The 27,712-nt window shown below is 48.1% G+C and overlaps 1 protein-coding gene across 2 annotated transcripts in view; it reads left to right on the top strand.

The window, feature by feature from the left end:
• VWA3B (von Willebrand factor A domain containing 3B) overlaps nt 1–27,712 on the top strand; it is a 353,597-nt gene that overhangs the window by 47,861 nt on the left and 278,024 nt on the right. For both annotated transcript variants that reach the window (XM_077296867.1, XM_077296866.1), the window contains exon 6: nt 12,347–12,516. In XM_077296867.1, the coding sequence (XP_077152982.1) occupies nt 12,347–12,516 (170 nt within the window). The remainder of the gene's footprint in view (nt 1–12,346; nt 12,517–27,712) is intronic.

Here is a 27,712-nt window from a genome sequence, read left to right as displayed (position 1 = left end):
GTGGTTAGGACTGAGCATTCCTCACTCCTGGATGAAATACGTACTCTTGTCAAGCAGGAGGTCCAGTCCTTCTTGGCGGTCTTTACACCTCCACCTCCTTCTCCGGGACCATCTCCCCCAAGAAGAGAAAGATCCAAATTGAGGATTCTGACTCTGATTCTGAAGGCTCTTGTGACTCAGCTTCAGAAAACTGAGAGGAATCTTCATCTCATAGGATATTGGAGGCTAAGAAATATCTCTTTTCTACAGCGTATATGGAGGAGTTACTTAGTGCAGTCCGTAGCACTATGGGTTTGGAGGAGGAACAAGTTCCCCAAACAATTCAGGACTAAATGTTTGGAGGATTGAAAGCAGGAAAATAGATTGGTTTTCTGGTCAATGAAAACATCCTGAACATGAGCTCTCAGGAGTGGGAATCCTCGGAGAAACGTCTAAGCACCCCCTTGGAGCTTAAACATAGGTTCCCGCTGGAGGGTGGGTTAGTTAGTTGGGATGTTCCTAAGGAGGATGTGCAGGTGGCAAGAGTAGCCAAAAGAACTGCACTCCGCTTTGAAGATTCATGTCTGCTTAAAGACCCAATGGATAGGAAGGCGGAAAGTCTGCTGAAAAAAAATCCTGGAAGACTTCCATCTCTTTACTTAAGACCAACACAGCTTCCACCTATGTGGCCAGATCCCTTTTCTGGTGGTTGGGTCAATTAGAGAATTTCATCTCTCAGGGGACCTGAAGAGGGGAGTTATTAGACTCTCTTTCGTTGCTCAAAAGGGCAACCGGATTCTTGGCTGACGCCTTTGCGGAATCCGTTCGTATCGCCGCTAGGCTCCTGGTTCAGTCCAACTCTGATAGAGGGGTGCTTTGGCTTAAAATGTGGAGTGGGGATGTCACTTCTAAGATCAAGTTGTGCTCCATCCCCTTTAAAGGTGAATATGTCTTTGGGCCAGCTCCTGATGATATAATGGAAAAGGCCACAGACAAAAAGAAAACCCTTCCTAAGCAGAAAACCACCAAGAAACGCTTTTTTGGTGCCTCACTGCCTCAGACCCCTCAAGCAAGGGGTAAAGGAAAAATCAGGAGATGCTATGCTAAAGGGAAGGTCAAACACATCCTTGTCCCCCAGCAGCAGCACCAACAGGACAAGCAATGACTCCGACTCTGTAGGAGGGAGGCTCTCAAATTTTTTCCATCAGTGGCAGGTAATTTCCAATTGCCATTGGGTTCTCAATGTTATCAAGGAGGGCCTCCTTATAGAGTTCGACTCCTCCCCTCCTCTGAGTCTAAGAGTCACCTCTATACCATCTCAAGGAGCCTACGACTTACTGATATCGGGTCTGCAGGATCATCTAGAATCAAATGCAATCTCCCCAGTACCTGTGGACGAGTGGGGAAGAGGTCATTACTCCCGCCTCTTTCTAATGAGAAAACCTTACAGGAGATGCACACATCATAATAGATTTGAAGAGTCTCAACCGTCACATCACATATCGGAGATTCAAGATGGAATCAGTGAAATCGGCAATTCCCCTGATAGGACCTCATTATTTTATGGCAACCATCGATCTGTAGGATGCTTATTTTCACGTACCAATCCATCCTCGCCACAGAAAGTACCTGAGATTTGCAGTCCTACAAAACCAACAGGTGAAGCACTATCAATACAATGTGCTCCCATTTGGCATTTCCTCAGCACCAAGGGTGTTCTCCAGGATCATGTCAGAGGCAGTGACCTACATCCGGGGACAAAGTATCTGCATTATCCTTTATCTGGACGATCTAATCATAGCCCCATCTGCTCAAACTCTCAGGAGTCATGCAGCAGGATCTATAGATATTTTACAAAGAGTAGGATGGCTCCCAAATCTGAAAAAATCAGAACTCCAACCCTCCACAAAAAGAAGGTTCCTACGAGTTCTACTGATTTAATACCAGAATATCATCGCCTGACTGTGATGACCAAAATCTCAGGATTCAGGAAGCAGAGGTCCCCTACTCTTCGAGAAGCCATGTCCATCCTAGGCTCGATGACTTCTTGCATTCAGTCAGTGCCTTGGACTCAGGCCCACTCCAGGGTCCTACAGACTCATATTCTCAGGAGCTGCAACAGGAATCCCATCTCTCTGAACAGCAGAGTTCAGACCCCAGGCTGAGTAAAGGCTTCACTGGCTTGGTGATTAAGCCCCAAAAATCTACGTAGGGGTGTTGTAACACTTGCGCCCAGACTTGTTGGCATGAGCGTGTGGGGTTGTGGCCCCAATGTGCCACAAACCAGACTTCCCTAGCGGGGCGTGACTAAGCAGCTTCCTTGGTGTTCACTGGAGCCTCTGATGGTGAGGTCAGGCTTGTGCGGCAGGTAGCTGCCAGGTACCACTCCATGGTGGAGTCTGGCTGTGGCTGCTGATCTCACTGGGGAACGGAACACTGACAGGCAGGTGGGCACGGCTGAGACACTGGCAGACAGGCGGGCACGGCTGAGACACCGGCAGACAGGCGGGCACGGCTGAGACACTGGCAGACAGGCAGATACGGCTGAGACACTGGCAGACAGGCGGGCACGGCTGAGACACTGGCAGGCGGGTACAGCTAACAGGACTGGAACCGGTACGGGTAAGACAGGAACATAGACAGGTATAAGTGATTTATGGGAACAGGTAGGGACTTGTTCAGACTGCAGGACAAAGACCCGCGAGGTGCGGAACGAGAGTGGAGCAGAACCATAAGGAGCGAAGCCAGGCAGAACTGCAAGGAGCGGAGCAGGGCAGAACCGCAAGGAGCAGAGCAGGGTAGAACAGCAAGCAGCAGAGCAAGGTAGAACTGCAAGGAGCAGAGCAATGCAGAACCGCAAGGTGCAGAGCAAGAGTAGGATAGAATCGCAGAGCGAGGAGCGAGAGCAGGATGGAACTGCAGAGTGTTAGGTCTCGAGTTCCCGCTGCTGCACAGGGGGAATCTCGAACCACCTCCGCTGCAGTCTCCCATTCTCCAGCCGCAGTGGAGCCTGCTCAGCGGAGACATCGGTCCCAGCATCTGGCTCAGGCAGATACTGTGTGCTTGGTTACTGCTGCCCTTTCAGGCTCAGCCATTGTAGCCAGTACTGGTCAGCAGCGAGCAGACGCTTCTGGGACTAAGTCCTGCTTTTCTCCTTCTGAGCATGCCCAAGGGAAGACCTCTCATTGGAGGTCGGGGGTCACATGCTCAGGTCCTGTTGCAGCTCCTATTGGTCCACTAGGAAGGTCCTGAAGAAGCTATAACTATAAAAGGTTTGCATGGCCGCACGGCCATGCGCTAATATCAATTGTGTTTGGCTGTTGCCAGTGGATACTCTACCACTCAGTCATATGTGGAGAGTCTGTTTAGCTCTGGGGCTGTACACTTAGGCAGGCAGCTAGAGTCAGTGGGGCAATTAGCCTTGGCTTAGCATCTGGTTCCTTCATGTGTGCGGTTAGCACAGAAGAGTTCCAGAACAAGCACAACCCTAGTTAGGGTAATAGTTTTCTGTGTACAGTGCGACTCTGTGAAGCAACAGAGGTCGCTTACATTTCACACGGGGTGAGGTTAAACCACGTGTGAGCTCAGTGTCCATCCGCCATTCCTTAGCAATAGGTATCTCTGCACGGTGGACCCCGGGCTGCGAACGCACCTCGTATCTATCTCTCATTACTCTGTGCGTTCCACTAACCCTAACAAAGAGCGCGGAGCCGCAGAGCGAGAACAGGATGGAACCACAGAGCACGGAGTGGGAGCAGAATGGAATCGTAGAGCACAGAGCAAGAGCAGGATGGAACCACAGAGCATGGAGCGAAAGCAGGATGGAACCGCAAGTGAGCGGAGTCGGATGCAAAGCGGAGCCGAGAGCAGAACAGAGCCGCAAGGAGCGGAACCGAGAGCAGAGCAGAGCAAAGCCACAGGGTGCGGCGAGCAGAGCAGAAGTAAACACAGAAAGCGGAGCACAAGGATACACCCAGCAGGGTAGGGAAGGCTACAGACAAGGTTACAAGTAGACACAGGTATAGGACTGAGTTCAGACTAGGTCAGGTACAGGAACAGGATAAGATTCAAGAATAGGACACAGTACAGACAAGAACGGACACAGGAACAGATACTGGGCAAGGACACAGGCCTGAGTATTTCAGCCCTCAGGAAACCGGAAACAAAACATACAAAGCACAGTAACAGGTCTGGGTATGTAGCCCCCAGAGAAGGCAGAGATAGAACATACAAAGTACAGAAACAGGCCTGGGTATGCAGCCCCCCAGAGAAGGCAGAGACAGAACAGGACCTGGCAACAAAATACAGACTAACAGAGTACGTTGCTCAGGCCCTACCCTAGGGGTGGGGATGTCTTAAGTACCTGAGGCCTCATGGCAATTGGCTGGCAATGCCCTATGCACACAGCCAGGAAGTATGCAAAGAGCAGTCAGGAGACATGAGGTACACAACATGGAGCCAGCAGCAGACAGAACTCACAGCATGGCCTGGAGCAGTGAGTAAGTGTAGGGCAGGTGGGGAATGGGAGGCCATGCAGTGATGACAGCAAGGTTGTTACAGGTGTAACCTGGTCCCAAACACCTCTAGTCACGGTAACAACCGACGCCAGCAAAAGAGGCTGGGGTGCTGTAGTGTTCCATACTCTTTTCCAGGGACTCTGGAATCCAGAGACAGGTGACACATCCTCCAACTTCAGAGAGCTGAGGCCAGTGGAGGAAGCCCTTCTTGCAGCAGACAACCTAGTCACCGGGTGTCATGTCAGAGTATATTCGGACAACATCACCACCGTAGCCCACTTCAGACATCAGGGGAGCACGAAGCTCGACAGCTTGAAGAACGTTTCAAGCCAAATATGTTGTTGGGCTGAAAAACACCTCTCCCTGACGGCACTCCACCTAAAAGGGTCTTCCAACCGCCAGGGAGATTTCCTGAGTCACCAGGACATACAGCTGGGAGAATGGAGCCTGAACCAAGGAATCTTCCAGATGCTGGTAGCAAGATGGGGTCTGCCAGAGATTGACCTATTTGCCTCAGCCCAAAATACACAGGTCGAAGCCTTTTTCTCCCTGAACCCCAGGGACAATTTCCGGGGAGTGAATGCCTTCGCTCAGCAGTGGAACTTCCAGTTAGCCTAAGTGTTTACTCCAATTTCTGATGCTGGCGAGGACTCCTTGGAAGATTTGGGAAGATCAGGTCCCAATCATCCTAGTGGCCGAGAAGGAGCTGGTTCAACGTTATTATCAATCTTCAAGTAGACGGTCCAGTTCAGTTACCTCTGGGAACCGACCTTTTCTCACAGGGACCTCTGCATCATCCGGATCATCAAAAACTGAATTTAGCTGCTTGGTTACTGAGTCCCAGGTATTGCGTGCACGAGGGCTTTCGGACAAAGTAATTTCTACCTTACAAAAGTCCAGGAAACCAGTCACCAATTCCATCTATAACAAGATGTGGAAACATTTGTTATCGTGGTGCATTCGTAAGGTACCAGATCCCTTCCACCCCAACATTTCACAGATATTGGACTTCTTACAGAAAGGATTAGACTTAGGCCTCAAGCCTAGTACTCTGAAGGTTCAGGTCTCTGCCCTGAGCGCTGTATTCGATCAGCATTTAGCTAACCATCGTTGGATTAAAAGGTTCATGGTGTCAGCCCTTAGACTGCGTCCCAGGATTCAGACTGTTATCCCCTCCTGGGATTTAAATTTAGTCCTCAAGGGCCTCACGCAACCACCATTTGAACCCCTGTCCTCCTGTACCCCTTAGCTTCTTTCGTTCAAAGCAGCTTTCCTAGTCACCATAACTACGGTAAAAACGAATAGGGGAATTACAGGCATTATCTATAAGGGAACTTTACTTAATAATCAGAGATGATTGTATAGTTCTTCATCTTGATCCATCCATTCTGCCCAAGGTGGTATCCAATTTCCCCCGTTCACAGGACATTGTCCTCCCCTCCTTTTGCCAGAATCCAACAAATGCAAAGGAGATGGAATTCCATACTCTCAATGTTCGATGTACAATTTTGCACTACTTACAGCAAACTGAATCATTGGGAGTTGACCAGAATTTATTTGTTCATCAATCGTATCGAAATAAAGTAAAGAAGGTGGCGAAGAGTACCATCACAAATTGGATCAAGAGGGCTATATCTGAAGCATATCTGGCCCAGAATATGACACCTCCCTCTTGGGTCATTCTACAAGGTCTACCTCAGCCTCCTGGGCTGAAAGGGCAGGCGCATCCACCGAGCAGATTTGCAGAGCTGCTACATGGCCTTCACTTCATACTTTTACCAGACACTATAGATTGGACTTGTTGTCCAATAGGGATTTAGCCTTTGGCCAAAAAGTTCTTCAGGCCGTTGCCCGCCCCCGGTGGAGAATTGGTTGGTATTCCTCCTATGCTGTCATGGAAGGTGACTAGAGAAAATAGAATTAGTCTTACCAGTAGTTCGGTTTCTAGGAACCTTCTATGACATCACTATTTCTCTCCCTATGTTCCTTGGTTAATTCCTGGGAATCTTAGGGTATCCAGGGCTATGGTGTTAGTTGTAAGTCACTGGAGAGTTGTAAGGGCTTTGAACCTCTTTGTGCTTCCTGTCCCCCATTAGGGCGTGGAGACATGGAGACAACCTCCTATGCTGTCGTGGAAGGTTCCTAGAAACCGAATTACCAGTAAGACTAATTCCATTTTTTCCCAACCAATGGATCCAGTTCGTACACTCTGTGATTAGGTGGCAAATCTGATCCACATGGTAAATTACAGGGGTCTCCAACACACAGGCTGTGGTGCGACCCATGAGGCTGTTTCATACATCCAAAGGCATCGTAGACCCCTTGACAATTGCGGCCTGGCCTGGTCGAAAAGTCTGCCGGCAACAGTGCTTTATTTCAGCTGAATCTGCGTCCTCGCATATCTTTTCTGATTGTAATGGAAGGTTTATTGTGGTATATCTTAACGATATTCTATTTTTTCACCCGATCTGGATTTGCGCCATAAACATATCAGCTTTGTTTTACGAAAGCTCAGAGAGTATTCTTTATTTGTTAAACTAGAGAAATCTACTTTTTCTTTACAAGAGATATTGTTCCTGGAGTCCATTGTATCAGCTGAAGGATTTAATTGGATCATGGAAAGGCGCAGGCCATAATTGATTAGGTTCAACCTCGTGAGCTAAAAGCATTACAACATTTTTAGGATTTACCATTTACTCCAGAAAATTTAGTTGGTGTTTTTCATAGATTGAGTTTTGGTCACCGGATGCTATTGTGACATTTAATATATCAAAAGAATATTTTATGTCTGCTCCAGTTTTAATCCAACCTGATTTCCAGAAACCATTCATTGTGGAGGTGGATGCTTCAAAAGTCATGGTAGGGGCTGTATTATCTCAAGTTTCCAAAATACTGATCAACTTGAGACCATGTGCATTTTTCTGTAGGAAATTTATGTCTGATTAGAGACATTATGATGTTGGGAATCACGAGTTGTTCCCAGTTAAATTAGCTCTTGAAGAATGGAGACATTTTTAGGAGGGAGCAGTTCATCAGTTCATCAAGTTACGGTGGTAACAGATTATAAAAATGTTGCCTATATTGAATGAGCTAAATGATTAACCCCAAGACAGCCAGATGGTCCTTATTATTTTAAAGATTCAATTTTTCAATCACATCCTGGATCCAAGACCAAGAATGTGAGGTCTGATGCTTTATCACGCAGGCTTTCCTCCAGATGCTCCATCCTCCATTCTTCCTCAGGGTTTTGTTGTTTGTATAGTAACCTTGGAGTTGGATGCATAGATATGTAAAGCCCAGTTGTTGGCCCCTTCCGCTACTCCAGGTTTCAAATTATTTGTGCTGGTGTACCAAAGATTGCATTTGTTGCCAGAGTTTCAAGATTCTGTCTTGAGTGGTCATCTTGGGATTACTGCTACATGGAAAGCTATTGCTAGACTTTTTGGTGATCATCCATATAGAATGATATTAAGAATTTTGTTTCTGCTTGTGAAAACTGCGCACGCGCTAAAGTCTGTCATAACCAGCCGACCATAGAATTGGCTCACTGCCAATTCAAGAAAGACCCTGGACTAATTTGTTCATGGATTCAATTACTAATTTGCCTTTGTCTAGTGAGAAAACTGTTAGTTGGGTGGTAGTTGGCCGATTCAGTAAAAAAGCTCACTTTGTTCCTTCATCAGGGTTACCTAATGCTGAAACACTTTCCAGGTTGTTTAGCAATCATGTGGTGAGATTGCATGGTATTCCTTTGTACATTGTATCAGATGGGGGGGGGGGGCAATTTGTTACCAAAATCTGGGGACTGTTTTATAAGAAATTGTGGATTGATTTATAATTCTCCTTTGCTTACTACCCTGAAACTAACGGTCAGACAGAGAGGACAAATCAATTGTTGGAACAAATTTTAAGATGTTTTGTAGCGACTCACAAGAGGACTGGTCCTCGTTTTTACCTCTTGCTGATTTTACCTTTTAGTCGGTCAATCAGTCCACTGGAAACTTGCCCTTTTTTATGCTTTCTCTAGGATGAGTTCTGGGTGTCCTGGAGAACAGGTGACCATACAGAAACATGGATGTCTGGAGGGAGGTTCAAAAGAATATTGGGGTGGCTCAACTTCATCAAACATGGAAGGCCAATAGAAAATGTATGGCGGGTCCTGTCTTCAAAGTAGGGGATAAGGTTTGGTTAACTTCCAAAAATATTAAGCTGAAAGTAACATCAGCAAAGTTGGGTCCTAAATTTATTGACACGTATGATATTCTGGAGCTAGTCAAGCCATTTGCCTGCGGATTAAAACTTCCTCAGTGTCTTTATATCCCTGATGTGTTCCACATAGTGCTGTTAAGAGTTTGTCCCTTCACTGTTGTCTGTCTAGTCCACACCGCCTCCAGTTTCTGTCAATGGAGGTTTAGAGTACGAGGTGAAGAGGATCGTGGATTTTCCTAGGGCCTGAAATTCCCTTCAATATCTTGATCATTGGAGGGTATACGGACCCAAGAAAAAAAATCATGGTTTCCGAATCATTCTGTGAAGGCCATTGATTTGGTCAGGGCCTTCCATCTTAGGATTCCTTTGAAACCTGGAAGTCAGGTGGTCCCCCTATAAGAGGTTGTACTGTCACGATTTCTCTGCTCAGTGTGTCTTTGACACTGTGATTGACAGATCAGTTGTGCAATCTAGTGCAGGGGCGTGCTGAGCTGTCAGTATTTTGATAGACAGCTCAGTCATCTAATCTAGTGCAGAGGCGTGCTCAGGTCCTCCTGAATGGAATATGGGCCTTGCCAGGTGGTGACCGACACTGTGGTGGTATAGACTTCCTGTTGAGACCTTCTTGCTGGCCTCGGGGACATCCCTGGAGCGTATCTGCTCCGCTCTCTTCCCTGGCACCGACTAAAGAAATGTCCTCGAAGACATCAACATTAGTGATATAAATTCTATGTATGTTTCAATATAATTGCCCAAACATTATATAGAAAGTGCTAAGTGCAATGTAAACATGAATATATTGAAAAGGACTGAGCAGTCCAATATATTTCCTGTGGCTACAATTTCCTGCCTATGATCAATTGCACATAATATAGAAGTCAACAAGGGGCAAAGATATCGGAACAATAAATAATGCAATGTAAATTTAGAAATACAAAACAGGACCAAACAGTTCTATATATTCCATATGGCTATAAATTACTGCCTATGATTCCATCACACATAATCACATTGCACATGTTATAAATATCTGCAAAGCAGGGCCGGCCCGAGAGATTACGGCGCCCTAGGCGAAACTATTTTGTTGCGCCCCTACTACTTTTAACATACCTCCCAACTTTTGAAGATGGGAAAGAGGGACAAAATTTGCGGCGCGCAAATTTTAGGCCGCGCCTCTGACCACACCCATTCATAACTAGCCACACCCATATCCACATCCCAACCACACCCATTTAGCACTGCTGATCACACTGTTTCATAAAGAATAATTATAAACAAAAAAATATGGCCACACAGTGCTCCATACTGTATAATGGTCACACATGATGCTCCATACTGTATAATGGCCACACATGATGCTCCATACTGTATAATGACCACACATGATGCTCCATACTGTACATTGGCCGCACATGATACTTCGTACCGTATAATGGCCACACATAGCTACTCCTACACTCGCGGCTTTGCTCCGTACACACGCGCTCCGCTCCATACACCTCGTACACACGCGACTCCGCTCCGTACACCTCGTATGCATTTAGCTCCGCTCCATACACCTCATACACACACAACTCCGCTCCGTACACCTCATACACACGACTCCGCTCCGTACACCTCATACACACACGGCTCCGCTCCATACACCTCATACACATTCAGCTCCACTCCATACTCCTTTTGCCTTTTGAAAAGATTTTTTATAATTTTTTCTATTTTTTCTCTGGCGCCCCCTTAGGGTCGGTGCCCTAGGCGGCCTCCTAGTTCGCCTATACGTTCGGGCCGGCCCTGCTGCAAAGGTATATGCACAGAGCAGGCATCAGAATACTGGCTTATATAAATCAGTACATTTCGGGCTGGGGTTGGGGCGGTGCAGCTGTTTTTTTTTCCCTATTTTTGGACTCCGTTTGTTCTTATTCACTCAGGTGATGTACTGGGCTTGAGGAAGCCCGGTACTTGCGATATGTGATAACCCCACGGCTTATCAAACCCCAAATAAATAAAATCGAGGCCATTCAGAACTGGCACCTACCTGTTACGACCAAACAGGTGAGAGCGTTTCTCGGAATCGTTGGGTATTACCGGAGGTTTATACCTAATTTTTAGGGGAGAACAACACCAATCTCCTCAAGGGAAAGAAGTCGGTCATGGTTTGGTGGAACCCCCAGTCGGAGGAAGTGTATCAATCCATGAAGGTGGAGCTGTGCGGATAGCCTGTCCTCATTAGCCCCAACTTCCAGAAATGCTACATCATACAGACGGATGCCTCTAACATGGGCCTAGGAGTGATCTTGTCGCAGGAGGTGAACGGGGAGGAACGTCCAGTCACCTACCTAAGTAGAAAACTCACCCGGTCTGGGAAAAATTATAGCGTAGTGGAGAAAGAGTGCCTTGCCACTAAGTGGGCTTTGGAGTCCCTGCACTATTATTTACACGGTCGACTGTTTCATTTGGTGACAGATCATTCACCCTTGGTAAGGATGAGGAATGCCAAGGAGAGGAATGCTTGGGTCACCAGATGATTTCTATCCCTGCAGAATTGTAATTTCACCATTGAACATCGGGCGGGGAAATCTCAGGGAAATGCGGATGCCCTGTCATGGGCTACCTGTATGGTGACAAGTGTTCAACCCCACAAGTTTGAACCGAGGGGGGGATATGTGAGGCAGTGAGGGGGATCATATGCGATTGTCGATATATATCCCCCAGGATGCGGACGGAGTCCTGTTAGACCTGCTGGAGTGCCTTGTATTCATAGCAGGACGCCTGTGAATCACAAGGCAAAGTAAAAGTAAGTGTGGACCTGGTCAAGCTATTTGTCCAAGCTAATGTTCAGGAAACTCCGGTAAGGGCTTTTATTTTTGAAGCGGACTACAGGATGGTAGTGGGGCAGTCCGCTTCCTCCTAGAGGGTGTCTAATAGGTGGCCCATGGCCACAGATTCCAGTTAAAAACCCTGCAGTATAGGGTTTGGGTGTGTCAGTGTTTGTTTGCAAGTAGCAGAGCATGTTGCTCTGCAGCATCCAGCCTGTGTGAGCTAACACAGAGCCAAGAGCAGCGAATGCCTGGCACCCCACAGCGTGATACGGTGGTGCAGTTACCCTCGGCAACCTGTCTTGTGTACAGACTGTTGTGAGGCCCTGGCTGTGATCTGGAGGATACCGTGTGCTGTGCACTGTGTGAGTTCTGTGGATATTAAACACACCTGCTGTTAACTTTCCTGTGGTCCCTGCCTATCTGTCACACTGCACCAACCCCGCTGCATTACAGTATGAAAAAAAAAATCATACGGATCAACCATGCAACATCCAGTTTATACGGATACTTTGGAATTATTAACAGAGGAAAATTTATTTGGTCTTATAAATTTTATTTAGTGCTGATGTACAAAAATTAATGCTAAAAGGATATCCTAGGGATGACAATAAAGATCAAAAATCGTCCATTTTTTTCTGGTTGACAAGCAGATGACTTTGTTTTTACGGTCGTGTGAACGTAGCCATATATTATATTAACTATTTTTTGTCAAGAGAAAACAGCTCAGATGGAACAGGTTCTTTGACATATTCAAGAGAAAACAGCTCAGATGGAACAGGGTCTTTGACATATGTAATATATTTAGAGATGTGTTTTATGTTGCAGGTTGATGCAATTTACTATTTTTCTGTTGGTGATGCTCCGGTGGCAAAGATACAACAATTGAAGCAAACCATGGAAAATAGCCATTGTCCTCTACATGTTGTGTGCTATTTTCCACACAAGGCTGAGACTTTAACAATGATGAGTGAATTAAGTCTGCAAACATCAGGAAGGTATGTGGCCAACATTATTTATATGGGAGTTCTTCTAGGTTATATTCTTGTTTTTCATTTCACTAATCCTTACTATTGCCTGCTATGTATAGCTAAAATCATGATCTCCTATGAGCGCCAGACAGGCTTTCACAGGGGGATCATAATGACAGCACGGGGGTCATCAGCTGACTCCCGAAAGTCATGACAATTCATTGGCGCTCAACAATCACGTCTTGGGTGCGCAAATGGGCCTGTGGAATCTTGCGCTCTTTCCTGTTGTTTGTTAAATGCCTCTGTCAGAGATTGACAGTGGCAGTTAAAAGGTTAAAAGCCACGGTCAGAACTGCCTTCACCTGAAAGCATCTTTTCACCTTCGTCAGAAGACCAAGTTTTTTGATTCTGACTAGTGTCACTTTATGAGGTTAGAACTCTGGAACGCGTCAACATATCCCAGTAATACTGAGGTTGTTTTTTCGTGACATATTGTACTTCATAAATAAACGCAAGTCATTTCGACAAGAATTTACCACTAACATACGAAAAATTTGTAAATTTTGCAATTTTTAAACATTTAATTTTTATGCCCTTAAACCAAATAGCTATACCACACAGAATAGTTAAGAAATAACATTTCCCACATGTCTACTTTACATAATCATCATTTTTAACACATAATTGTTTTTTGTTAGGAAGTAAAAGGGCTTTATCAGCAATTTCTCATTTTTCCAACAAAATTTACAAAAACAATTTTTTAAGGGACCACATCCCATTTGAAATGACTTTGAGGGACCTATGTGACAGAAAATACCCAAAGGTGACACCATTTTAAAAACTACACCCCTCAAATTGCTCAAAAATACATTCAAGAAGTTGATGTTAGGGGTCAAGTTCCCGCCTCTGCACAGGGGGAATCTCGGGCCATCTCCGCTGCGGTCTCCCATTCTTCTCCTGCCGTAGTGGAGCCTGCTGAGCGGAGACGTCGGTCCCAGCGTCTCGCTCAGTCTGACTCTATACAAAGAGTTACTGCTGCCTTTCCTGCTTCTGCCATTGAAGTCAGTGCTGGGCAGTGGCGAGCAGACGCTTCTGGGACTAAGTCCTGCTCGTTCTGAGCATGCCCAGAGTAAGATCTCTCAGTGGAGATCGAGGGTCACATGATCAGATACTGCAGCTAAGGCCATTGGTCCTTCAGGAAGGTCCTGTAGGTGCTCACGCTCTGTGACAGCCTCTTATTGGTCCTTCTAGGAAGGTCCTGTACGTGCTGCAACTATTTAAGGCTCGCATGGCCGCACGGCCATGCGCTAGTATTGCTCTTTGTTATGTGCTTTGCGCCAGTGTGGTCACGTGAGAGTGTGTTCAGGGACCCGGCTGAAATAAGCCCCTAAAATGCTGGCACCTTCGGCGAGGAATTTGTGTTTGTATGTATTCAGAGACCTGGCTGAAATAAGCCCCTAGAATGCTGGCACCTCCGGCGAGGAGTTTTGTGTGCATGCGTGACCACTGACTGCTCTCTGTTTGGGCAGTTAGCCTGTGCCTCTGTGAAGTCTAACAGGGCACAGTGCTTTGCTTTCACGGCTACTCGGTGAATTAACTGAGTTAGTCCATACCGCCATATAGTGCCGCCATTTGCTAGCAGCAGGTACTCCTGCACGGTGGACCCCGGGCTGCGAACGCACCAATATCAATAAAAACATCTCTATTTACCCGGTGCGTTCCGCTAGCCCTAACAGAATACTAGCGCCAGGGTCTGGCTAGTAAATGGCGGACATTCAGCAATCCTTGCGGTATATCCAGCAGCTGGAGGGTAGGTTGGCGGCTCTCGAGAGCTCAACCTCAGCTGTGGATGTTACCACAGTTGCTGTACAGGCTGCTAGCGTGGCTGCAGCAACCTTGTCCACTGCCACCCCTGGTCTGACACTATCTCGCCTCCCGAATTTTCTGGAGATAGCAAATCTTGTAGGGGATTTGTGAGTCAGTGCTCTATTCACCTCGAGCTCCTGGCTGCACGTTTTCCCACTGAACGGGCTAAGGTGGGATTTATTCTGTCTCTCTTGTCAGACAGGGTGTTGGAATGGGCTACGCCGCTGTGGGAGCGTGGCGATCATGTGCAGAGAGCTCCGCTGTTCCTGAGCACTCTGAAACAGGTCTTTTTAGGACCTCAAGTCACCCATGACACGGCGCTCCAACTGCTGGCATTAACTCAGGGTGAGTCCTTGGTCAGCCATTTTGCCGTCCGCTTTCGTTCTTTAGCTTCTGAGCTGGAGTGGTCGGATAAAGCCCTTATCCCCATATTTTGGAGGGGCGTGGCTGATCACGTTAAGGACGCTCTGGCCACTAGGGAGATTCCTGCCACACTGGAGAAGTTAATAACTGTCTCTACTCGAATTGACCTCCGTTTTAACCTCCGTTGGAGGTTAGAGCGAGCCCAGTGTAGGCAGAGGTTTCGGCTGGCTCCCACCTTCGCCAAACCTCTGGAATCTCCGGTCCTGGTTCCTGAGTCACATGAAGCCATGGAAGTGTCACAAGCGGGATCTAAGTCCCGGACCGCTTGTGCACTCAAGGTCTGTCATGTTTGCCAGCAGTCAGGACATCTTGCCACCAGATGTCCCCAGCGGTTGAGGAAACGTCAGCGTCTAGTGGTAGTAGGTGGAGGTACACTAGACACGGCGACGTTTGCCTCCAAATTGTCCTTTAAGGGGACAATTATTATAGGCTCATTCTCCCACTCGGTAGAGCTCTGCGTGGATTCTGGGGCGGAGGGCAATTTTATGTCTTCTGCCTTCGCCCAACGTCACGCAATACCCCTGGTTATGCTAGCTCAACCAGTAATGGTACGAGTGGTGAATGGGTCGACACTGCCCTCACAGATAACACACCAGACCATCCCTCTTACTCTGTCCATGTCGCCATCCCATCAGGAGATTATATCTCTGCTCGTCATTCCTGAGGGAATTGATGAGGTCCTGTTGGGGATACTTGGGCTACGGTACCACTCTCCTCATATCGGGTGGTCCTCAGGCAGAATTCTGGGATGGGGTGAATCTTGTGGGGGTAGGTGTCAGAGGGAGTGCGTTCAGGTTGCGACTACAGAGGTAACTGCAGATCTATCCTCTCTCCCCAAGCAATATTGGTCTTATGCAGACGTGTTCTCCAAAAAGGCGGTGGAGACCCTGCCGCCCCATCGCCCCTATGACTGTCCTATTGATCTCTTGCCTGGTGCTGAGCATCCCCGGGGTCGAGTTTATCCGTTATCTCTCCCGGAGATGGAGGCAATGTCTCAGTACATTCAAGAGAATCTGGCAAGAGGGTTCATCAGGAAGTCAGTGTCACCTGCTGGGGCAGGGTTCTTCCTCGTGCAGAAGAAGAATGGGGAACTGCGTCCATGTATAGACTACAGGGGTCTTAACGCCATCACCGTTAAGAATAAGTATCCTTTGCCCTTGATATCTGAGCTCTTCGATAGGCTTCGGGGAGCAAGGGTGTTTACTAAACTAGATCTGCGGGGTGCTTACAACCTGATTCGCATCCGTGAGGGGGACGAATGGAAGACGGCTTTTAACACCAGGGATGGGCACTATGAATATCTGGTGATGCCCTTTGGGCTCTGTAATGCCCCAGCCATTTTCCAAGACTTTGTGAATGACATCTTCCAGGATATGCTCACCACCTCGGTCGTAGTCTATCTGGATGATATTCTCATCTACTCTCCAGATACTGACTCCCACCGGAGAGATGTTTGCAAAGTCTTCGACCTCCTACGGGCAAACTCCCTCTATGCCAAGTTGGAGAAGTGTATGTTCGAGCCGGAGTCCTTACCTTTCCTAGGCTATATCATCTCTGCCATCTCTGCCCAGGGATTGGCTATGGATCCTGCCAAACTACAGGCTGTGATGGACTGGCAGGAACCCCATTCTCTTAAAGCGGTGCAGCGCTTTATGGGGTTCATTAATTATTATTATCGCCAGTTCATTCCACACTTCTCAACTTTGGTAGCTCCCTTGGTTGGCCTCACCAAGAAGGGGGCAAATCCCAAATTGTGGTCTGAGGAGGTCTCCAAGGCCTTTAACTCCATAAAGTCACACTTCGCTAGCGCTCCCATCCTACATCGCCCCGATGTAGATAAGCCATTTATCATGGAGGTGGATGCCTCATCTGTTGGTGCTGGAGCAGTCCTCTTCCAAAAGGATGCTCAAGGTCGGAAGCATCCTTGCTTCTTCTTTTCTAAGACCTTCTCACCAGCAGAGAGGAATTATTCCATCAGGGACAGGGAGTTGCTAGCCATGAATTTGGCGTTCTCGGAGTGGAGACATTTCTTGGAAGGAGCTCGTTTTCCCTTCCAAGTCTTGTGGTCTGTGGTCTACCGTCTAGCCCTTCCTCCACGCCTAGGTATCACCGACACCTTTCATGTGTCCCTCCTTAAGCCCGTATACATGTCCCGGTTTTATGAGTCATCTGCTGGGACATCGGGTTCGTCTACGGACGATTACGAGGTGAACGCTATTTTGGGGTGCAAGGTGGTTCGTGGCAAAAAAATTTATTTGGTGGACTGGAAGGGTTACGGTCCTGAGGATAGGTCCTGGGAGCCTGCTGAGCACATTCGGGCTCTGCAGCTCATTGCTGCCTTCGAACGTAGTGAGGTCCAAGGAGGGGGGGTAATGTTAGGGGTCGAGTTCCCGCCTCTGCACAGGGGGAATCTCGGGCCATCTCCGCTGCGGTCTCCCATTCTTCTCCTGCCGCAGTGGAGCCTGCTCAGCGAAGATGTCGGTCCCAGCATCTCGCTCAGTCTGACTCTGTACAAAGAGTTACTGCTGCCTTTCCTGCTTCTGCCATTGAAGTCAGTGCTGGGCAGCGGCGAGCAGATGCTTCTGGGACTAAGTCCTGCTTTTCTCGTTCTGAGCATGCCCAGAGTAAGATCTCTCAGTGGAGATCGAGGGTCACATGATCAGATACTGCAGCTAAGGCCATTGGTCCTTCAGGAAGGTCCTGTAGGTGCTCACGCTCTGTGGCAGCCTCTCATTGGTCCTTCTAGGAAGGTCCTGTACGTGCTGCAACTATTTAAGGCTCGCATGGCCGCACGGCCATGCGCTAGTATTGCTCTTTGTTATGTGCTTTGCACCAGTGTGGTCACGTGAGAGTGTGTTCAGGGACCCGGCTGAAATAAGCCCCTAGAATGCTGGCACCTCCGGCGAGGAGTTTGTGTTTGTATGTATTCAGGGACCTGGCTGAAATAAGCCCCTAGAATGCTGGCACCTCCGGCGAGGAGTTTTGTGTGCATGCGTGACCACTGACTGCTCTCTGTTTGGGCAGTTAGCCTGTGCCTCTGTGAAGTCTAACAGGGCACAGTGCTTTGCTTTCACATCTACTTGGTGAATTAACTGAGTCCATACCGCCATATTGTGCCGCCGTTTGCTAGCAGCAGGTACTCCTGCACGGTGGACCCCGGGCTGCGAACGCACCAATATCAATAAAAACATCTCTATTACTCGGTGCGTTCCGCTAGCCCTAACAGTTGATTAACATTTTAGGGGCTTCACCGGAATTAAAGCAATGTGGAAGTAAAAATGAAAAATGTACTTTTTCCCACAAAAATAATGCTTTAGCCCTAAATTCTCCTTTTTTAAAAGGGTAACAGGAGAAAAGGGACAGTACAATTTGTTGTACAGTTTCTCCTGAGTACACCGATACCCCATATGTGGTGGAAAACTACTGCTTGGGTGCACGGCAGGGCTCAAAAAGAAAGGAGCACCATTCAGCTTTTGGAGTGCAAAAATTGGCTGTAATTGATAGCATCCATATACAAAGCCCCCATTTTGGAAATTACACCCCTCTGGGAATTTACTTACAGGTGTAGTGATGATTTTGACTCCATTGGTGTTTTCTAGAAACAAACATCAGAGGCTGTTCTTAGGTGAGAATTGCAAATATGCCAGTGTAGTGCCCAGTACATTGTAATGCCCATTGTAGTGCCCAGTACATTGTGCCAAGCTTGTGCTTCTGCTGGCATGGACCCTGTAAATTAAGCAGGCTCATCACTACATAAATGCCAAACGTGTCCATGCTAAATGTGGTTTGGTCACACTGTGGGGCCCCGAAGGGAGAGAGAGGCATTTGGATTTCGGAGAGCAAAATTGACTCAATTTCTTTTGGGTTGCAAGGAGCCATAGCACTTTTCCGGAGCCTTTCTCTACTAGTATTGTGGAGTCCCCCTGTATTTTCATTAACAGATAATGTACCTGAGTGGGAAATTGCTTTTTTTGTGGATTGAGTTGAAGCTTTTGTTGGAAACATTTTACATAACGTTTTGGATAACATTTATTCTGTGCTCTATTTTGAGCACGTACAGTGTGGTTTCTATCTAAATCTCTGAATGACATGATTCAGATGAAGCTGCCGAGGGATCCAGTAGAGTTACTCTGGACTTCATCTGGCCTCTGTTCAGCAGTGTCCTCTTTTCAAAGATGCCAAAATTGTGGTCTACTGCGCTTTATGCATGCTTAAAAAGACGGGTACCGCCAGATCAAAGAGTTGTTTGGACACACGGCAGGGTTTGCTAGGGAAGAGGCGATATTTGGTATTTGGAATGTAAATTTGACTGGAATAAATTGCAGACATCATGCCGTATTTGCAGAGACCCTGAGTTACGGGTTTACTATGACAGTGAGGAGCCAGAAGACCGCAGCTTTTGATTTCTCCTACTACTGCATTGATTAGAAGCACTTCACCTTCTTATTAAACGGTGTAAATTTCTTTTGGAATTGCAGGGTTAATCTGCACTGTTGAGAGCTCCTGGAGTGTTTAGGCTCTCACCTGTGCACTGTTAGCCACTCCCATCTCCTATATAAACTAAGCCGTGGCTAGCACTCATTGTCAGAACTAGATTATGGCTGGAAGTTGTTGGTTATTATGGGAGAGGGCGTTTGGTGGGTTTATTTGTGACTATGTTAGGGGTCGAGTTCCCGCTTCTGCACAGGGGGAATCTTGGGCTGTCTCTGCTGCGGTCTCCCATTCTTCTCCTGCCGCAGTGGAGCCTGCTCAGGGGAGACATCGGTCCCAGCATCTTGCTCAGTCCCGCTCTGTACAGAGAGTTACTGCTGCTTCTCCGGCTTCTGCCATTGAAGTCTGTGCTGGGCAGCAGCGAATAGACGCTTCTGGGACTAAGTCCTGCTTTTCTCGTGCTGAGCATGCCCTGAGTGAGATCTCTCAGTGGAGATCGAGGGTCACATGGTCAGACACTGCAGCTAAGTCCATTGGTCCTTTCAGGAAGGTCCTTTAAGTGCAAAGGCTAAGTCTTGCTTTGCACACACTGAGCATGCCCAGGGCAAGATCTCTCAGTGGAGATTTAGGGTCACATGCTCTGGTATGACAGTCTCTCATTGGTCCTTTTAGGAAGGTCTTTTACTTGCTGCAGCTATATAAGGCTCGCATGGCCGCACGGCCATGCGCTAGTGTACATTTGTATACGTGTGTTTGTTGTGAGTGCAAGTCGTTCATTAAATACTCCTACCCTATTGTATGAAAGATCGTGTAAGGTGTATGGCTGCTACCTAGCGCCCGACTAAACACTCCACGTGTTACACACGAGTCAGCGTCTATCGCTGTGACCGCCAGTGCGGCGCCAGTAGTGCGCTTCTTAACCCACGTCCGGGTACTAGTGGTGTCTGCCAGCACGGCACAGTTCGCACTTCGGTGCTCTTACTAGACCTACACACCCAGTTGCGGTGTGGTGAGCAAGTTGTACGGACTTCTACCCTGAGTCTTGGGATTGAGTTCGCCGACTCCTTGCTTGCACTCATTTGTGCGGTATTGCGGACCTGTGGCTTAGCAGGGTTCGCTTCCACCGCCATATAGCGCCGCCATTTGCTAGCAGCGGGTTTTCACCTGCATGGTGGACCCCGGACTGCGAACGCACCAATATTATTACATCTTTTACTTGGTGCGTTCCGCCAGTCCTAACAGAACACTAGCGCCAGGGTCTGGCTAGTAAATGGCGGACGATCAGCGTTTACAGCGGTACATCCAGCAGCTGGAGGGAAGGTTGGCGGCTCTTGAGCGTTCAACTTCGGCTGTGGATGTCACTGCTGTCACTGTTCAGGCTGCAAGTGTAGCCGCAGCCAGTTTGTCCGCTGCCACCCCTGCCCCGACTTTATCCCGTCTCCCGCTTCCCGACAAGTTTGCTGGTGACAGTAAGCAATGTCACGGATTCGTGAGCCAGTGCTCCATACACCTTGAGCTCCTGGTGTCACGTTTTCCTACGGAATGGGCGAAAGTGGGATTTATTCTATCTCTCCTGTCGGGCAGGGCGTTGGAGTGGGCAACGCCACTTTGGGAGCGTGATGATCGTGTGGTACAGAGTGCTCCTCTCTTTCTGGATGCACTGAAGCAGGTCTTCTTAGGACCTCATGTTACCCACAATACCGCGCTCCAGTTGTTGACTATTACTCAGGGCTCGTCCGTGGTCAGCCAGTTTTCCATCCAGTTCCGGACTCTATCTTCAGAGTTAGAGTGGCCAGACAAAGTTCTAATTCCGGTGTTCTGGAAGGGACTGGCAGACCACGTGAAGGATGCCTTGGCCACCAGGGAGATACCCACCACACTGGAGGAGCTTATTTCTGTATCTACCTGCATTGATCTCCGTTTTCACGAGCGGAGGTTAGAGCGGACCCAGTGTAGGCAGAGGTTTCGGCTGGCTCCCACCTTCACCAGACCTCTTGTGTCTCCTGTTTTGGCGTCCGACTCCCATGAGGCCATGGAGGTTTCTCGAGCGGGACCTAAGTCCCAGGCCGCTCGAGTATCCGTGGTTTGCAAGTATTGTCATCAACTAGGACATTACGCCAATAAATGTCCACGGCGATCGGGAAACGATCGCGTCTAGTAACCATTGGGGGAGGTTCACTAGACACGGCTACATTTTCCTCCAAACTGTCCTTTAAAGGGACAATCCTGTTAGGCTCTTCCACTCTAACAGTCGAGTTTTGTGTGGATTCAGGAGCAGAGGGGAATTTTATGTCCTCTGCTTTTGCTTTGCGCCACGCTATACCATTAGTTATGCTCGCTAAACCTGTAACAGTTAGAGTTGTGAATGGGACCACACTTCCACTGCAAATCACACACCAGACTGTCCCTTTCTCGTTGTCCATGTCCCCTTCCCACCAGGAGATTATTTCCCTTCTTGTCCTTCCCGAGGGAATGGATGAGATTTTACTGGGAATACCCTGGCTCCGTTTCCACTCTCCACATATTGAGTGGTCCTCAGGGAGAATATTGGGTTGGAGTAAGGCTTGTATGGGCAGGTGTGTGAGTGAGTGTGTACAGGTTTCTTCTACTGAGGTACCCGCAGACCTTTATTCTCTTCCCAAATGTTATTGGTGCTATGTAGACGTATTCTCTAAAAAGGCAGCTGAGACTCTTCCGCCTCATCGCCCCTACGACTGTCCTATTGACCTTTTGCCTGGAGCTGAACCTCCTCGGGGAAGGGTAGATCCCCTCTCTCTCCCTGAGACGGAGGCTATGACTCAATACATCCAGGAGAATTTGGCAAGAGGATTCATTAGGAAGTCAGTGTCTCCTGCAGGGGCGGGATTCTTCTTCGTACAGAAGAAGAACGGGGAATTACGTCCTTGCATCGATTACAGGGGTCTTAATGCCATCACCATTAAAAATAAATACCCTTTGCCCCTGATTTCTGAGCTCTTTGACAGGCTAAGGGGAGCAAAGGTTTTCACCAAACTAGATCTGCGGGGTACCAAAACAGGAGAAAAACGAGTCACATTAAGCCTGGATATAATCAAAATATCCTTTATTATAAGACTAGTATCAATTCCATTTTAAAACCAATATACAACACAGTACATGAATATAAATAGATTCACTAGGTAACTAAACGGTGATTACTATGGTGCAACCCATAAACCGGGACACATAGCAGGACATAGGTATTAGGAAGATAAACAATAGTACACAAGAGAGTCCAATGCATGCAAACAAAAGTAAAGGCCCAAAATCAGCAGCACATGGCAGAATTAAATGTCCTTGCACGGCTGAATTGCCACAGTACATACCGCCATCATGTGCCACATAATTATGTCCATACTAGTTGTGTAAACATAGATAGGTGTATTAGTTACCCATTTATAGTAGAATGTCCTGAACTGGGTCCCGGTCCCGTACCCCAACGCGCGTTTCGCGTTTACGTGTGCCGCTTCCTACAGGGGGCCTAGATCTGCGGGGTGCCTACAACCTGATTCGCATCCGTGAGGGGGACGAATGGAAAACGGCTTTTAATACCAGGGATGGGCACTATGAGTATCTGGTGATGCCCTTTGGGCTCTGTATTGCCCCAGCCGTTTTTCAGGACTTTGTCAACGATATCTTCCGGGATATGCTTTCCACCTCGGTCGTAGTCTATCTGAATGATATTCTCATCTTCTCTCCAGATATTGACTCCCACCGGAGAGATGTTGGCAGAGTTTTCGAACTCTTACGGGCGAATTCTCTTTATGCAAAGTTGGAGAAGTGTGTGTTTGAGCAGGAGTCTTTACCTTTCCTGGGCTATATCATCTCCGCCCAGGGATTGGCTATGGATCCTGCCAAGCTACAGGCTGTGATGGACTGGCAAGAACCCCATTCTCTTAAAGCGGTGCAGCGCTTTATGGGGTTCATAAATTACTATCGCCAGTTCATTCCCCACTTCTCAACTTTGGTAGCTCCCTTGGTATCCCTCACCAAGAAAGGAGCGAATCCCAAATTGTGGTCGGAAGAGGTCTCCAAGGCCTTCACTTCTATAAAGTCTCATTTTGCTAGCACTCCCATCTTACATCGTCCCGATGTGGACAAGCCATTCCTAATGGAGGTGGATGCCTCATCCGTTGGTGCAGGAGCAGTTCTCTATCAAAAGGATGCTCAAGGTCGGAAGCATCCATGCTTCTTCTTCTCAAAGACCTTCACACCAGCTGAGAGAAATTACGCCATCGGGGATAGGGAGTTGCTAGCAATGAAGTTGGCCTTTTCAGAATGGAGACATCTTTTGGAAGGTGCTCGGTTTCCCTTCCAAGTCTTCACAGACCACAAAAATTTGGTCTATTTGCGTACAGCTCAGCGGCTGAATTCTCGTCAGGCCAGATGGTCCTTGTTCTTCTCCCGGTTCCACTTCACTCTCCATTATCTCGCCGGGGAGAAGAACATTCGTGCTGACGCCCTCTTTCACTCCCTTGTGTCAACTGAGGATGACGAAGAGGAGCCTCGGCTTATTGACCCTTTGGAGAGTCTTAGAACCGTAGCTCCGGTTTCGCTAGAGTCTGTGCCTCCGGGCAAGACTTTTGTTCCCATCAATTTGCGACCGGAGGTTTTCTCTTGGGCTCATTCGTCCAGAGTGGGTGGACACTTTGGGGCAAAGAGGACATCTGAGTTGCTGGCGAGAACGTACTGGTGGCCACATATGGTTCGTGACGTCGGGGACTACGTTCGGGCATGTGTCTCTTGTGCCAAAAATAAGTCTCTCCGCCAACGGCCAGCTGGTTTGTTATACCCTCTGCCGGTGGCAGACAGGCCCTGGGAGATGGAAGGGATGGACTTTGTGGTGGGTTTGCCCAAGTCTCGTGGCTGTACCGTCATTTGGGTAATCACCGACCATTTTTCTAAAATGGTGCATTTGGTGCCGCTTCCTCGGCTACCTTCTGCACGGGCCTTGGCAGCGTTATTTATTAAGCATATCTTCCGCCTTCACGGTATGCCGGACAAAATTGTCAGTGATCGGGGTCCCCAGTTTGTGTCTCGGTTCTGGAGAGAGCTTTGCCATCTTCTCAGTATTGAGTTAAATCTCTCTTCTGCCTATCATCCCGAGACGAATGGGTTGGTAGAGAGAGCCAACCAGACCTTGGTCACATATCTGCGACATTTTGTCTCTGCTAGGCAAGATGACTGGGCATCTTTGCTATCGTGGGCGGAGTTTGCTCTGAACAACGCTGTAGCCGACTCCACTGGACAGACCCCATTCCTCCTTAACTATGGTCAGCATCCGCGGGTACCTGTGCCCATGCCCGTGTCCTCCGCCGATTCCAGGGTGGCAGACTGGGATGTGGAAGCGCGGGACATTTGGGATCGCACTCAGGATGCCATTCGGGCTTCCAAGGAGAGAATGAGGTCCTCCGTCGATGCACATCGGCGCCCCGCTCCGACCTTTGCTCCTGGCGACTTAGTGTGGCTCTCCGCCCGTAACATCAGGCTGCGAGTTGAGTCTACAAAGTTTGCACCTCGCCACTTAGGTCCTTTTAAGGTCCTCGAACGGGTTAATCCCGTGGTCTACCGTTTAGCCCTTCCGCCTCGCCTAGGTATCACCGACACCTTTCATGTGTCCCTTTTGAAGCCCGTATACATGTCCCGGTTTTCCGAGTCATCTGCTGGGAAATCAGGTTCGTCTACGGACGATTACGAGGTGAATGCCATTCTGGGATACAAGGTGGTACGTGGCAAAAAATTTTATCTGGTGGATTGGAAGGGCTGTGGTCCTGAGGACAGGTCTTGGGAGCCTGCTGAGCACATTCGGGCTCCGCAGCTTATTGCTGCCTTCGTGTTGTGAACTCTATTTCTGGGCTCCCTCTTGTGGTCACAAGTGGTACTGTGTGAGTGCTGTCTTTCTGCAGGTTTGTGACTGGCATCAGCTGTCTCGTTATCTGTGGTCTGGTTTTCTATTTAAGCTCACTTGGACTCTCAGTTCATGCCTGCTGTCATTGTATTCAGTGCTATTCTGATTGCTCCTGTCTACATCCGTTATCAGTCTCTCCAAGAGAAGCTAAGTTTTGTTTGCTTATTTTTGCTCATCTGTGTTCAAGATGTGTCCTAGTATATGATGTGTTTAGTCCAGCTTGCTAATACGTGATTTCCCTGCTTGCTGGTGCTCTGGGGTGCTGAGTTGCTCCCCCCACATCGTTAGTCGGTGTGGGGGTTCTCGCATTCTCTGCGTGGATATTTTTGCATAGGGTTTTTTACTGACCGCACAGATCCCTTGCTATTTTCTGCTATCTAGCGTTAGCGGGCCTCATTTGCTTAATCTGTTTCATCTCTGCGTTTGTCTTTTCCTCTTAACTCACCGTTATTATTTGTGGGGGCTTCTATATCTTTGGGGTTATTTCTCTGAGGCAAGTGAGGTCTGTACTTTCTCTTTAGGGGTAGTCAGTTTCTCAGGCTGTGAAGAGACGTCTAGGATTTCAGGATACATTCCACGGCTACCTTTAGTGTGTTTGGTTAGGATCAGGTTTTGCGGTCAGTCCAGTTACCACATCCCCAGAGCTCGTCCTATTATCTCTGACTTAGCTGGTTAGATTTGTGATCCTAAGCCACTGGGATCTTAACACTTCGAGCCTAGCGAGGTCCAAGGGGGGGGGCCCCTAGGAGGGGGGTAATGTTAGGGGTCGAGTTCCCGCTTCTGCACAGGGGGAATCTCGGGCCGTCTCTGCTGCGGTCTCCCATTCTTCTCCTGCCGCAGTGGAGCCTGCTCAGCGGAGATGTCGGTCCCAGCGTCTTGCTCAGTCCCGCTCTGTACAAAGAGTTACTGCTGCTTCTCCGGCTTCTGCCATTGAAGTCAGTGCTGGGCAGCGGCGAATAGACGCTTCTGGTACTAAGTCCTGCTTTTCTCGTTCTGAGCATGCCCTGAGTGAGATCTCTCAGTGGAGATCGAGGGTCACATGGTCAGACACTGCAGCTAAGTCCATTGGTCCTTTCAGGAAGGTCCTTTAAGTGCAAAGGCTAAGTCTTGCTTTGCACACACTGAGCATGCCCAGGGCAAGATCTCTCAGTGGAGATTTAGGGTCACATGCTCTGGTATGACAGTCTCTCATTGGTCCTTTTAGGAAGGTCTTTTACTTGCTGCAGCTATATAAGGCTCGCATGGCCACACGGCCATGCGCTAGTGTACATTTGTATACGTGTGTTTGTTGTGAGTGCAAGTCGTTCATTAAATACCCCTACCCTATTGTATGAAAGATCGCGTAAGGTGTATGGCTGCTACCTAGCGCCCGACTAAACACTCCACGTGTTACACACGAGTCAGCGTCTATCGCTGTGACCGGCAGTGCGGCGCCACGCGCCAGTAGTGTTCTTCTTAACCCACGTCCGGGTACTAGTGGTGTCTGCCAGCACGGCACAGTTCGCACTTCGGTGCTCTTACTATACCTACACACCCAGTTGCGGTGTGGTGAGCAAGTTGTACGGACTTCTACCCTGAGTCTTGGGATTGAGTTCGCCGACTCCTTGCTTGCACTCATTTGTGCGGTATTGCGGACCTGTGGCTTAGCAGGGTTCGCTTCCACCGCCATATAGCGCCGCCATTTGCTAGCAGCGGGTTTTCACCTGCACGGTGGACCCCGGACTGCGAACGCACCAATATTATTACATCTTTTACTTGGTGCGTTCCGCCAGTCCTAACAGACTGTTGCTAAGTTTGGAGTGTGTGACAATTCCCTTTCTTCTTCTTTGGTTTAACCCCATTCTCCTCTTCCCAGTGCATTTCTTTGTTATATGTGTGAGTATATTTGTATGTTAGGTATTTTTTATTTCCCCTGTTCATATTACCTCTTTAGTCCGATTGGTGTACTATGGTACTACTATTCCCCTCTTCCCTGGGTGGAGTAAGTGTATAGACTGAATGCGGATTTAGGAGCTAAGGAGTGGATTGGTGTCCACGGCATCTTCACCATCAGAAGTAATCCGGGGAACAGGGCGAGCTAGGGCGCTCCTAGCGTTAGGGACAAGGAAGGAGCCCTTGATCCCGTGACACCTAGCAACAGAGTTGTGACACCCTGAGGTACCAAAGCAACTTGGCCATACAAGTGATCACATTTTGGAAACTAGACCCATTAACGAATTCATCTTTTTTAAAGGATGTGAAAACGAAAATTACGTGTTTTTTCTGTTATAATGTTATTTTAGCCCCAAATTTGCAATTTTCACAATGCATAATAGGTAAAACAGATACTATAAATTGTTGTGCAATTTCTTCCGAACACGAAGATACCCCATTTGTGGTCAAAATCTGCTGTTCAGGCAAGTAAAGAGAGCTATTTAGTTTTTAGAGGGTAAATTTGTCTGGAATAGATTGTGAATGCTGTGTTGCATTTGCACAGCTCCTGACATATTAAAACAGTACAAAGCCCCCCACAAGTGACCCGATTTTGGAAATAGACCACTTAAGAATTTCATCTAGGGGTGTACTGAGCAATTTTAA

This window comes from Ranitomeya variabilis, chromosome 3 (genome assembly GCF_051348905.1).
Source record: "Ranitomeya variabilis isolate aRanVar5 chromosome 3, aRanVar5.hap1, whole genome shotgun sequence".
NCBI lineage: Eukaryota > Metazoa > Chordata > Amphibia > Anura > Dendrobatidae > Ranitomeya > Ranitomeya variabilis.
Note: the sequence above shows the minus strand (reverse complement) of the source record. Positions and strands in the feature narration are given on the sequence as shown.